Source organism: Pristiophorus japonicus, chromosome 11 (genome assembly GCF_044704955.1).
Source record: "Pristiophorus japonicus isolate sPriJap1 chromosome 11, sPriJap1.hap1, whole genome shotgun sequence".
Lineage (NCBI taxonomy): Eukaryota > Metazoa > Chordata > Chondrichthyes > Pristiophoridae > Pristiophorus > Pristiophorus japonicus.
This window is the reverse complement of record NC_091987.1, coordinates 63,031,617-63,045,653: the sequence shown is the minus strand read 5'-3', so window position 1 is coordinate 63,045,653 and position 14,037 is coordinate 63,031,617. Positions and strand designations below refer to the sequence as shown.

The 14,037-nt window shown below is 41.9% G+C and overlaps 1 protein-coding gene across 2 annotated transcripts in view; it reads right to left on the bottom strand.

Moving 5' to 3' along the window:
- Nucleotides 1-14,037, bottom strand: part of kdm6a (lysine (K)-specific demethylase 6A) — a 424,338-nt gene that overhangs the window by 96,430 nt on the left and 313,871 nt on the right. For both annotated transcript variants that reach the window (XM_070893443.1, XM_070893444.1), the window contains one exon: nt 8,887-9,013. In XM_070893443.1, coding sequence (XP_070749544.1) covers nt 8,887-9,013 — 127 coding nt within the window. The remainder of the gene's footprint in view (nt 1-8,886; nt 9,014-14,037) is intronic.

Genomic DNA, 14,037 nt, shown 5'->3' with positions numbered 1-14,037 from the left:
CAAAAGGAACCTCCAAGTTGTACTAACAGAGAACTGACCAGAAGGGAGCTTTGTACATGGAGGCTAAACTGCATCTGAAGAATGAGGAAGGCAACACCAAAGGTAAAAAAAAATAAATCAATCAATATTTTTACCCATTCACATTCCACGCAAGAGTGAATTATGCCAAACTGATGCAGAGAGAGGTGGGGATCTCTCTTGCTTAATGTTGAGGTCGAAACCTTGGAACAGTTAAATTAACACCTTAATAACACTTTATAAAGCATGTAGATTATTTCATGCAGCTGCCTTTGCAGATAGTGTGAAGAGAAGCCTGGAATTGTTGTGGTCATAACACAAGTTGAATGAGCCAAACTTTTCTTACTGACTACTTACACTAGAGTCTCTTAATACAAAGCAGAAGCTACTTTGCATCAGACTGTATAATGTAATTCAGGAGCAGGGTAGCCAACCCGTCAACATTTTCCTGTAGTCTCCAGGAATTAAAGATTAATCTCCAGGACACTGCTGCTAGCAACCTGGGAGAAAAATCATAGGGGCATTAAACAAAAATGATGTTTTTTTTTCCATTTTCCTTGAACACTTTCACTTATTAGTTATTAAAATACTGGAAATGGGAAACAGATTTGTTTGACTAACAATCAAGAATCAGCCAATCAGGTAATCAAGAGTCTGTTTGCTTTCCAATTGGTGTGGGAAGAGGGTGCACCTTGAGAACTGATGTATTGGGCGACCAATGGCGGGAGGTCATGTAATGAAGCCTCCATGAATACCAGAGTTGGCAACCCTATTCAGGACTGAAGTCATTTGCGAGGTATGAGACCACTGCCAAGAAGTAGTTTAAATCTCCTGGAGCTGGTCAGCCACTGATGTATAGCTGAAGTCTACTACAAGGCAAAGCTTAATAAGTTCACAATGGTCCCATCAGCTGTTCCCCAATATTAAAATGTATCCATTTTAGCCCTGCAATAACCCAACAAACTGAGTTACCATCTTCAGCCATATCGTCTCAATGTCATTCAATAGTGCGTGGGGAAAGTGAACAGAGAATCAAATCTGGCTGCTTTTGCATACCTCGTAGAGCTCACTGCAAAGGTATTGATGTAATCCTGAGGGATAGAAGTCGGTTTAGCTGCAGATTATGTGTGGCACGTGGAGAGCAAAAGGGAAAAGGAATAGCTTAAAAATACAGGTCATCACCCTAGTGGGGCACTGGCTGCAGATAAACTGCAGGAAAATCAAGTTTCTGGATAACTGTGCAACACTTACTTTGAAACTGACCAAAATATGATCTACCTTGGCAGCACTGCTTTTCACATTAGTCACAACAGCCTATACTATACTTCAATCTACATCAATTATTATTTGAACTCCCAAGATGGAAAATCTGAAACTGTGACAAGACGAGTGTTACTGGGCCACAGAAGACTTTGCAACTTGATTTGTGCTTTGAAAAAAATGTACATGAAGTTGCCTTAATAAGTGTGGAAGATAATTATAAGAGAGGTGTTTCACTGCACAAGGTAATTATGAGGTGGTCATTTGGTCCATCCTTCCAAAAGCACCCTACAGTGCCCCATTGCAGTATAAAATTATTTCTTAAATGCATTCAAGGTTTGCATACCTGCCTCTATTTGTTATCACTTATTGTGTGCTACCACCGAAGACCAATTTCACCCCCAACATTTTATCTTTCTCCTGGACATCTGTGACCCTGTAGTCTGAGCACTGCCTTTATTAAACTTAAGACTTGAACTCTATCCACATTTTAAAACCTGTTTTAATTTCACATTTAACCTCCAAGTTTTCCATTACTCTCAGTTTGGCTCAATTCCCCAGGTTTTTCACTTTAAACTATTTGAACACCCGTTGTCTCTTTAATGTCTTAATGTTTCTGGTCATTACTTAATTATGATAGAAAAAAAATATGCTACATCATGAATTTTTTTATACACACACACACACACACACACATCACTCCCCTTCCCCTTGTTCTGATTGTATTAATATGCCCCTTTGCCTATTCTATCTCGGTTCTGCACACAAAACGTTAACTTATTCTCTTCAGATGACTGGTCTGCCATAACCTGCTTCATGTAGTTACTTCAATATACACTGCGCAAGTTGCAATTCTCTGTACAAAGCATGCAACATAACCACCAAACATCACAACTAGATTAATGACTTTAATGAAACAAAAGCACATCAACCTCACACATGCAGAATGAGCAAACTTCTCACTGAGTATGCATAATTTATCAAATATAGTTGTCCCAGATTTTAGATGATTGGTATCCCAACAAGAACGTGCAACCTGGACAATCATACCTTGTTTTGAGATGAGTGTCAGCAACACCCATAACCCAAAGTAGGGGAACTGTTCAGTTATTCACCGAATCATGACCCATCTTTGACAATGCAGCAATTTTGAAACCCATTCTTTTGGGCAAGGGCGTCATCTAAGCCAAAGCCAAGGGTGCCAAACAGAAGGTCTGAGATTTCTTGCATTTTAAATTAACTGTTGATAAGCCCTTTCCCCAACCCTAAATCCAAGCCATGATCCATCAATACCCACCTGACTATGGTGGACTCATCGTAATAACCTACTTCTCGAGCCTCTACTGACAATGGCTTTGTCGCCATGAAACATTCCTTTACTGATAGTAATTAATTCTACTAAGAAGTCATGATGTTGTTGTATTCATCATCATCATCATCTTCATCATCATAGGCAGTCCCTCGGAATCGAGAAAGACTTGCTACCACACTAAAAATTAGTCCTTAGGTGGCTGAACAATCCAATATGAGAACCACAGTCCCTGTCACAGGTGGGACAGATAGGCTTCGAGGAAAAGGGTGGGTAGGATTGGTTTGCCGCATGCTCTTGATTTCTGCATGCTCTCGGTGATGAGACTCGAGGTGCTCAGCGACCTCCTGGATGCACTTCCTCCACTTAGGGCAATCTTTGGCCAGGGACTCCCAGGTGTCGGTGAGGATGTTGCACTTTATCAGGGAGGCTTTGAGGATGTCTTAGTTTACAAGTGGCAGCTGGATGAGTCTTCCCAATCAGCCCTGCTGAGAGGCAGTACTGGGTTATGACAGGTTCCCTAGTGCTGTGCAGTGGGCGAAGTGGTAAAGTTTCGGTGATGCAATGAGTCTGTCGCTGAATTTGGTGCTCTGTACTGCTGGCACTATGAGCACTGGAGCAGTAAAATAAAGGTCCTGCTTCTCCTTACAAAGGGCTCTTGGGGAAGTTCTGTAGTGCTCGACCTTGGGTTTCCCATTTCCCAGTTTGTTTCGGGGCTTTACCATCTCTATTCACGTTGGTCTTTAAATCAACAGCTGGCAATGACTGGCAGTGCAGCAAACCTTGCAGCTGCCCCACTGTGACATTGCAGCGAGCAGTCACTTGGAAGTTGTCAGTGCGGGTCAGAAGGAGCTTCCTTAGGTGGACTGTTTTGCGAGTTGCAATCTTTGTTCATGACTCCAGGAATACTTTGGGCATTAAATTATGACAAAGTATTTTTGTTTTAAGTCAGTGAAGATAAATAATTTAGACTGGTTTCAGTGTTAATGTGCATTTTTTCAGAATAGCATAGCAAACACTTTAATTTGACACTTTTTAAAATCAAATGGCTTCCTTTTAACTGTGACCAGGATTCTGAACCATCAGTTTTTATATAAAATCTCTCCTCACTGCTTTCAAGTAAGCTTTAGAAACATAGAAACATAGAAAATAGGTGCAGGAGTAGGTCATTCGGCCCTTTGAGCCTGCAACGCCATTCAATTAGTTCATGGCTGAACATGCAACCTCAGTACCCCATTCCTGCTTTCTCGCCATACCCCTTGATCCCCCTAGTAGTAAGGACTACATCTAACTCCTTTTTGAATATATTTAGTGAATTGGCCTCAACAACTTTCTGTGGTAGAGAATTCCACAGGTTCACCACTCTCTGGGTGAAGAAGTTTCTCCTCATCTCGGTCCTAAATGGCTTACCCCTTATCCTTAGACTGTGACCCCTGGTTCTGGACTTCCCCAACATTGGGAACATTCTTCCTGCATCTAACCTGTCTAAACCAGTCAGAATTTTAAACGTTTCTATGAGATCCCCTCTCATTCTTCTGAACTCCAGTGAATACAAGCCCAGCTGATCCAATCTTTCTTGATAGGTCAGTCCCACCATCCCAGGAATCAGTCTGGTGAACCTTCGCTGCACTCCCTCAATAGCAAGAATGTCCTTCCTCAAGTTAGGAGACCAAAACTGTACACAATACTCCAGGTGTGGCCTCACCAAGGCCCTGTACAACTGTAGCAACACCTCCCTGCCCCTGTACTCAAATCCCCTCGCTATGAAGTCCAACATGCCATTTGCTTTCTTAACTGCCTGCTGTACCTGCATGCCAACCTTCAATGACTGATGTACCATGACACCCAGGTCTCGTTGCACCTCGCCTTTTCCTAATCTGTCACCATTCAGATAATAGTCTGTCTCTCTGTTTTTACCACCAAAGTGGATAACCTCACATTTATCTACATTATACTTCATCGAGCATTAAATTGCTCGAGTGTAATGTTCTAAAACCAGTGGGCCATACAAGACCTTTCCGAGCTAGGTTTAGTGTCTTTCCCAATACTATGAAACTTATTTGGAAGATTAGGAGTATTTGAATTAAAAAACTCTGATCTTTGGTTAAACCTACGATCTTCCAGTTGCTCACATGAGTATTATTATTATCTTTAGAATCTCTTCAAATTCATTTTGGTATCAATTCTACCTGATTCTTACTGGAAATCCTCTCTTCTGCCTCTATTCTCGTTTTAAGATCAAGTAGGTCTGAGGCGCTTCATCCAATTTAACCATTGTCACTTACTGCTGCAAGGCTCTGGCTAAATCAGGCCAGTTGAGATTAAGGTCAACAAATTTTGTACAAAATAGAAACATAGAAAATAGGTGCAGGAGCAGGCCATTCAGCCCTTCTAGCCTGCACCGCCATTCAATGAGTTCATGGATGAACATGAAACTTCAGTACCCACTTCCTGCTTTCTCGCCATAACCCTTGATCCCCCGAGTAGTAAGGACTTCATCTAACTCCCTTTTGAATATATTTAGTGAATTGGCCTCAACAACTTTCTGTGGTAGAGAATTCCACAGGTTCACCACTCTCTGGGTGAAGAAGTTTCTCCTCATCTCGGTCCTAAATGGCTTACCCCTTATCCTCAGACTGTGACCCCTGGTTCTGGACTTCCCCAACATTGGGAACATTCTTCCTGCATCTAACCTGTCTAAACCCGTCAGAATTTTAAATGTTTCTATGAGGTCCCCTCTCATTCTTCTGAACTCCAGTGAATACAAGCCCAGTTGATCCAGTCTTTCTTGATAGGTCAGTCCCGCCATCCCGGGAATCAGTCTGGTGAATCTTCGCTGCACTCCCTCAATAGCAAGAATGTCCTTCCTCAAGTTAGGAGACCAAAACTGTACACAATACTCCAGGTGTGGCCTCACCAAGGCCCTGTACAACTGTAGCAACACCTCCCTGCCCCTGTATTCAAATCCCCTATGAAGGCCAACATGCCATTTGCTTTCTTAACCGCCTGCTGTACCTGCATGCCAACCTTCAATGACTGATGTACCATGACACCCAGGTCTCGTTGCATTTTCCCTTTTCCTAATCTGTCACCATTCAGATAATAGTCTGTCTCTCTGTTTTTACCACCAAAGTGGATAACCTCACATTTATCCACATTATACTTCATCTGCCATGCATTTTCCCACTTACCTAACCTATCCAAGTCACTCTGCAGCCTAATAGCATCCTCCTCGCAGCTCACACTGCCACCCAACTTAGTGTCATCCGCAAATTTGGAGATACTGCATTTAATCCCCTCGTCTAAATCATTAATGTACAATGTAAACAGCTGGGGCCCCAGCACAGAACCTTGCGGCACCCCACTAGTCACTGCCTGCCATTCTGAAAAGTACCCGTTTACTCCTACTCTTTGCTTCCTGTCTGACAACCAGTTCTCAATCCACGTCAGCACACTACCCCCAATCCCATGTGCTTTAACTTTGCACATTAATCTCTTGTGTGGGACCTTGTCGAAAGCCTTCTGAAAGTCCAAATATACCACATCAACTGGTTCTCCTTTGTCCACTTTACTGGAAACATCCTCAAAAAATTCCAGAAGATTTGTCAAGCATGATTTCCCTTTCACAAATCCATGCTGACTTGGACCTATCATGTCACCATTTTCCAGATGCATTGATATGACATCCTTAATAATAGATTCCATCATTTTACCCACTACCGAGGTCAAGCTGACCGGTCTATAATTCCCTGTTTTCTCTCTCCCTCCTTTTTTAAAAAGTGGGGTTACATTGGCTACCCTCCACTCCATAGGAACTGATCCAGAGTCAATGGAATGTTGGAAAATGACTGTCAATGCATCCGCTATTTCCAAGGCCACCTCCTTAAGTACTCTGGGATGCAGTCCATCAGGCCCTGGGGATTTATCGGCCTTCAATCCCATCAATTTCCCCAACACAATTTCCCGACTAATAAAGATTTCCCTCAGTTCCTCCTCCTTACTAGACCCTCTGACCCCTTTTATATCCGGAAGGTTGTTTGTATCCTCCTTAGTGAATACCGAACCAAAGTACTTGTTCAATTGGTCTGCCATTTCTGTTTCCCGTTATGACTTCCCCTGATTCTGACTGCAGGGGACCTACGTTTGTCTTTACTAACCTTTTTCTCTTTACATACCTATAGAAACTTTTGCAATCCACCTTAATGTTCCCTGCAAGCTTCTTCTCGTACTCCATTTTCCCTGCCCTAATCAAATCCTTTGTCCTCCTCTGCCGAGTTCTAAATTTCTCCCAGTCCCCAGGTTCGCTGCTATTTCTGGCCAATTTGTATGCCACTTCCTTGGCTTTAATACTATCCCTGATTTCCCTAGATAGCCACGGTTGAGCCACCTTCCCTTTTTTATTTTTACGCCAGACAGGAATGTACAATTGTTGTAATTCATCCATGCGGTCTCTAAATGTCTGCCATTGCCCATCCACAGTCAACCCCCCCAAGTATCATTCGCCAATCTATCCTAGCCAATTCACGCCTCATACCTTCAAAGTTACCCTTCTTTAAGTTCTGGACCATGGTCTCTGAATTTACTGTTTCATTCTCCATCCTAATGCAGAATTCCACCATATTATGGTCACTCTTCCCCAAGGGGCCTCGCACAATGAGATTGCTAATTAATCCTCTCTCATTACACAACACCCAGTCTAAGATGGCCTCCCCCCTAGTTGGTTCCTCAACATATTGGTCTAGAAAACCATCCCTTATGCACTCCAGGAAATCCTCCTCCACCGTATTGCTTCCAGTTTGGCTAGCCCAATCTATGTGCATATTAAAGTCACCCATTATAACTGCTACACCTTTATTGCATGCACCCCTAATTTCCTGTTTGATGCCCTCCCCAACATTCCTATTACTGTTTGGAGGTCTGTACACAACTCCTACTAACGTTTTTTGCCCTTTGGTGTTCTGCAGCTCTACCCATATAGATTCCACATCATCCAAGCTAATGTCCTTCCTAACTATTGCATTAATCTCCTCTTTAACCAACAATGCTACCCCACCTCCTTTTCCTTTTATTCTATCCTTCCTGAATGTTGAATACCCCTGAATGTTGAGTTCCCAGCCCTGATCATCCTGGAGCCACGTCTCCGTAATCCCAATCACATCATATTTATTAACATCTATTTGCACAATTAATTCATCCACCTTATTGCGGATACTCCTTGCATTAAGACACAAAGCCTTCAGGCTTGTTTTTTTAACACCCTTTGTCCTTTTAGAATTTTGCTGTACAGTGGCCCTTTTTGTTCTTTGCCTTGGGTTTCTCCGCCCTCCACTTTTCCTCATCTCCTTTCTGTCTTTTGCTTTTGCCTCCTTTTTGTTTCCCTCTGTCTCCCTGCATTGGTTCCCATCCCCCTGCCATATTAGTTTAAATCCTCCCCAACAGCACTAGCAAACACTCCCCCTAGGACATTGGTTCCGGTCCTGCCCAGGTGCAGACCGTCCGGTTTGTACTGGTCCCACCTCCCCCAGAACCGGTCCCAATGCCCCAGGAATTTGAATCCCTCCCTGCTGCACCACTGCTCAAGCCACGTATTCATCTGCGCTATCCTGCGATTCCTACTCTGACTATCACGTGGCACTGGTAGCAATCCCGAGATTACTACTTTTGAGGTCCTACTTTTTAATTTAGCTCCTAGCTCCTTAAATTCGTTTCGTAGGACCTCATCCCTTTTTTTTTAACCTATGTCGTTGGTACCAATGTGCACCACGACAACTGGCTGTTCTCCCTCCCATTTCACATGGGCGAAACAACAATCCCAGTCGCTCTGACGGTCAGCAGCTACTGCTGCAGATGCTGTACAAAAGGGACACATTTTTGGGTATCAATACCGTCCAAGAGAGAGTTTCATAGGCAAAGTTGGTGGTATTGCACACTGCGAATAGGGTCAAAGTACAATGGTGAGCCGCAGCTATTTATAATCCTGGTATAAATGACATTGTTATTTTATTCCAGTAATGATCTTGTACAGCAATGACAGCTTTGCTAACAATTAATGACCTTTGGATTATACCAAATTCAAGAGCAAGAAGGAAAAATAACTACTAATAAAAACAGAATATATTGGAAATGCACAGCAGGTCAATGAGCATCTGAAAGAGAAAGATAGGTTAATGTTTCAGGTATAAGACTTCATCAGAACTGGATTTCAAATTTTCAGAATGTGTTCGATAAATTAGATTAAGGATGACAGATTTTTTTGTAAAATAATAATCAAAAATTGTGTCAACTAACTTCATTCTTACCTGCCAAGAAAGTACCAGGATTGGCCAGAGTTAGGATCTGCCTCTAAAGATTTCTGGAGACACTGAATAGCAAAGTTTTCCTTAGTAGTTTTGTCTCCAAGTGGCTCTACTGTGTGATGCATCCAGCCTGCAAAACAGGAACACTAGTTAATTAACTATATCCCTACTTTTGTTACAAAAAGCTCTGCACTATATGTTTGACAGTATTCATACTGCTTTTAATGTAAGACAATTTTTTATGTGGAAAAAAAAAACCTCTCAATGTTTTAAATCATTGCCCAGATGAATATTATACAATTGTTCAAATAGCTTTATATGCAAATTTCTCTCTCACAAAGCAGAGAACATTTTAAACTTGATTTGAATTAGACAATTTACAAGTGTGTATGTTACTGTTCCACTGAAACAGGAAAACCACAAAGGCAGTTTAATAAAGTAAGCTTTGTAAGTTAATGAAAATACAGTAAAAGTTCAACCTATGAACATTTGAATGCAATGGTCCATGCAACAGAATGCAATGGTTATGAGGACCTTACTTTTATTCAACTCGTAGCCTTTATTGTAGTGCACAATAATTGCTATATACATCAACACTTCAGGGTTATATTCAGTTTCAGGATGACTGGAATGCTGAACTCCTACTGTATTTTTTTAATATTGAAGTATATCTGCTTGCACATGTTCCTAAATGGATTGGTAAAATCAGGAAAATTCGATATCAACTACGTTTATATCTGGGAAATGCTGCTGCTCCTCAAATTATACAAAAGCTAAAACAATTGAAAAGATACAATATGGCTTTAGAACTGTAGCAATAGGTTTCAGGATATATTTTCACACCAAAGTAATATTTTATCTCCTTCCCTTGCACACTATTCAAAAACACAACCTATTCCCATTGAAGCAGTCTGGGTTGTATGCAATTCCAGTGTCACAAACTAGAAGATTTAAATTTATTCTCCCAGAATGAAACCACCCTGTTTCTGCATGCCTTCAGTAGGTACTCAGTGAAAAACTAATGGAATAACCGATGAAGGACATCTATCCGAGTGAAGCAACAAGTCCAAATGACCAAAATCCCGAGGATTCAAATTCACATCCTCTTGGTTTAGAGTCAGGCACTCATTTAATTTCAGTTACAGGGCCTGCTTTGCATTGACCATTTAAATTTAATGAAAATGTCACACAAATTCTAGTTAATTCTCTTAAGATACTACAAAATTGGTTGATATGCTGCAAAGCAATGGGGGACAAAGGTTTGATTCCACACACTGCTAAGCCAGCAAACTATTGTGTGAAGATGCAAAGTCAAGGCCCCAATTTTTTTTGGAAAAGGAGTAACCTCCCCATATGTTTATGAGCAACGAGGTTTGGAAGCTAGTCATCCACCCGCCCTCTCCATTGCAGGGTGTGCCTAGCTGATTAAGATAGGGGAAAGGGATCTAATATCTTTACAAAAAAAAAAGAGAGTAAATTTTGCATCTGAAAAAAGCACTCATGATTCACGTTTGTCATCGAGCAACATTTTAAATTTTAACAGCTTATTAAAAATCTTAGCTATCAAACACCATTTTAAATTCAACATTAGAATGTAAGCTCCACTGCTGCCAAGAGTGCAGCATTTCCATTGTAGGAAATATTACAATATTACTGACCAGACGTTGAAGAAAAATACCGTATCACAAAAATCAGAACAGTACCACCAGCACAGTTATCCACGACAATAGCATAATACTTCACAGCTCAAAGTTCCTTTTCCTACACCTTTTTGGTCAGTTTTGGTGTGTTATATTGGCATCCAATCCCCCAAAGTGTCAATATTAAAATTCTCATCCTTGTGTTTAAATTCCTTCATGGCCTCGAACCACCCTATCTCTAAACTCCTCCAGCCCTACAACCCTTTGAGAACTCTGCATTCCTGACACATGTATCGCGCACACGCCCCCCCCCCCCACCCTTTGCTCCACTATTGGTGATCATGTCTTCAGCCACCCAGGGCCTATGCTCAGGAAAACCCTCTCCAAACCTCTCCACTTCCCTCTCCTCCAAGAGTCTGCTTATAATCCACCTCGGGCAACTTTTCAGTCCCCTTACTAATATCTCCCTCTTTGTCTGATTACACTTCCATAAAGTGCAGCAGGATGTGTTTCTACATTAAAGATGCTATATAAATGTGTTGCTATAGTCATTAGAATTCTGCAGTCCAGCAGGAAATCTAAATTCAGTCCAACAAAAATCTATTAAATTAAATCACTGCAGGAGTTGCTAAGGGCAGTGTCCTAGGCCTAAGCATTTTCAGCTGCTTCATCAATGACCTTCCCTCTATCAAAAGGTCGGAAGTGGGGCTGTTTACTGATGACTGCACAGTGTTCAATTCCATTCGCAACTCCTTAGATAATGTAGTCGTCCATACCTGCATGCAACAAGACCTGGACAACATTCAGGTTTAGGCTGGTAAGTGGCAAGTAACATTCATGCCACACAAGTGCCAGGCAATGATCCAGCCACTCCTCTTGACATTCAACAGGAGTACCATCACTGAATACCCCCCACTATCAACATCCTGGGGATCACCACTGACCAGAATCACCAATGTTCCCTCTCATTTTTTTTCCACTGAGCGGGCCACAAACTCCTTTGAGCGCCACCTTTTCATCCATGGGCAAACTTTACATCAGTCATTGAAGGTTGGCATGCAGCTACAGCAGGCGGTTAAGAAAGCAAATGGCATGATGGCCTTCATAGCGAGGGGATTTGAGTACAGGGGCAGGAATGTGTTACTACAGTTGTTCAGGGCCTTGGTGAGGCCACACCTGGAGTATTGTGTACAGTTTTGGTCTTCTAACTTGAGGAAGGACATTCTTGCTATTGACGGAGTGCAGCGAAGGTTCACCAGACTGATTCCTGGGATGGTGGGACTGACATATCAAGAAAGACTGGATCAACTGGGATTGTATTCACTGGAGTTCAGAAGAATGAGAGGGGATCTCATAGAAACGTTTAAAATTCTGACGGGTTTAGACAGGTTAGATGCAGGAAGAATGTTCCCAATGTTGGGGAAGTCCAGAACCGGGGGTCACAGTCTAAGGATAAAGGGTAAGCCATTTAGGACAGAGATGAGGAGAAACTTCTTCACCCAGAGAGTGGTGAACCTGTGGAATTCTCTACCATAGAAAGTTGTTGAGGCCAATTCACAAAATATATTCAAAAAGGAGTTAGATGTAGTCCTTACTACTAGGGGGATCAAGGGGTATGGCGAGAAAGCAGGAATGGGGTACTGAAGTTGCATGTTCAGCCATGAACTCACTGAATGGCAGTGCAGGCTCAAAGGGCCGAATGGTCTACTCCTGCACCTATTTTCTATGTTTCTAAGTTTACAATAACAACTTTTACATCATCAACAGCAGAAACAGCAAACACTTAAAAGCATATATATTGTAATGCTATATTGCCACCCCACCGTCTTAAATCATGAGACAATCAGACAAGATTCTATACAAGTTTAACATAACTTCTCTGCTTTTGAATTCTATTCCACTAAAAATGAACCCCAGTGCTTTATTTGACCTTATGGCTTTTTTAAAAACTTGCATTGCTACTTTTAATGATTTGTGAATCTATACATCTAGGTCCCTTTGCACCTCTAACTCCATTTAGTCTCTTATTTTGCAAGGAGTAGGTAGCCTCCTTATTCCTCCTACCAAAATGTACCACCTCACACTTATCTACTGAAATTCATTTGTCATTTACTTGCCTATTCTGCAAGTTTGTTTACAGTAAAGTTAGCACTTTCCAGTATTCTTTTATGGCTTGAAACAATTTTCCAAAATTAAAAAAATATTTCTCATTTTCCTTTCTGACAAAGGCAACCTCTGTTGCCCCCTGGTGATTTGAATTCGTCCACAGACAGATGTGCTAATTGGATTGGCCTGCAGAAAGTGAGGTGCCTCAACATTTCTAAAAAATATAAACCGGACACCAGAATTCTGATTTTCAAAACGTAAGCTCCAATTTTCCCCACTATTAATGTTAATGATTTTATTAACTTTCATCAGTCCAAATCCACCACGGCAGAATTAAATTCAGTTAATTCAATAAATCTGGAATAAAAAGCTAGTACAGGTTCAACCTCTGAAAGCCGGAAACCTTGGGATCGAGGCCGTTCCGTATTTTGAGTATGTCTGGATTCGGAAGGTATTTCCGACATCCCGAATCTGGAAACGCCCGGGCCGAGGTTCAGGTATTTCCGGATTTCGGAAACCTTCAGCCGGCCGTATTCTGGGCGGACAAAAAGCGCTAGAGAAAAACCTGCGCTGCAGCCATTGGGACAACAGTAAGTATGAAGACCTGCAAAAAAGGCAAGTTAAAGTTGTTATTGTTTCATTCTTTTTCAGCGATTCAATAGTGAATCTTGTGAATATTTTGTGATGTGTTATTTATTGCAATGTTTTTTTTGCGTCTCCCCCCCCCCCGGCCTCCCCCCGGCCCAACTAGCAGCGGTTATCGGCCTCGAAGTAAAGTTGGTGAGGACCGACCACGGTTTCCACTGATTTTTACCGCTGGACCTTTTTTTAAAAAAAAGCGGTATTTTTGGCGCAAAATTCCGAAAAAATACTGCTATCGCCGTTTAAAAAAATGTCCGGATTTCGAACTATGTCTCCATGGATCATCGCGATGTCTGGATTTTGGAACATTCCGGAGTTTGGAACTCTGGATTTGGGAGGTCGCACCTACATCAGTAATGTGAACCATGAAATGACTGGATTATCGTAAAAACCCATCTGGTTCACTAATGTCCCTTAGGGAATAAAATCTGCCATCCTTACCCAGTCTGATCTATATATGTGACTCCAGACCCACAGCAATCCAGGACGTGCACTCCAGTTCTAAAGTCAGTGTAGTGCTGAAACCCTCATCTATGACTTTGTTTCCTCCAGACTTGCCTATTCCAATGCACTCGAGGTCAGCCTCCCATCTTCCACCCTCCATAAACTTGCGCTCATCCAAAACTCTGCCAGCCATATCCTAATGCACATCCTGTTCACCCACCATCCCTGTGCTCACTGACCTACATTAGCTCCTGATCCGATAACGCCTTGATTTTAAAATTCTCATCCTTGTTTTCAAATCTCTTCATGACCTCGTCTCTCC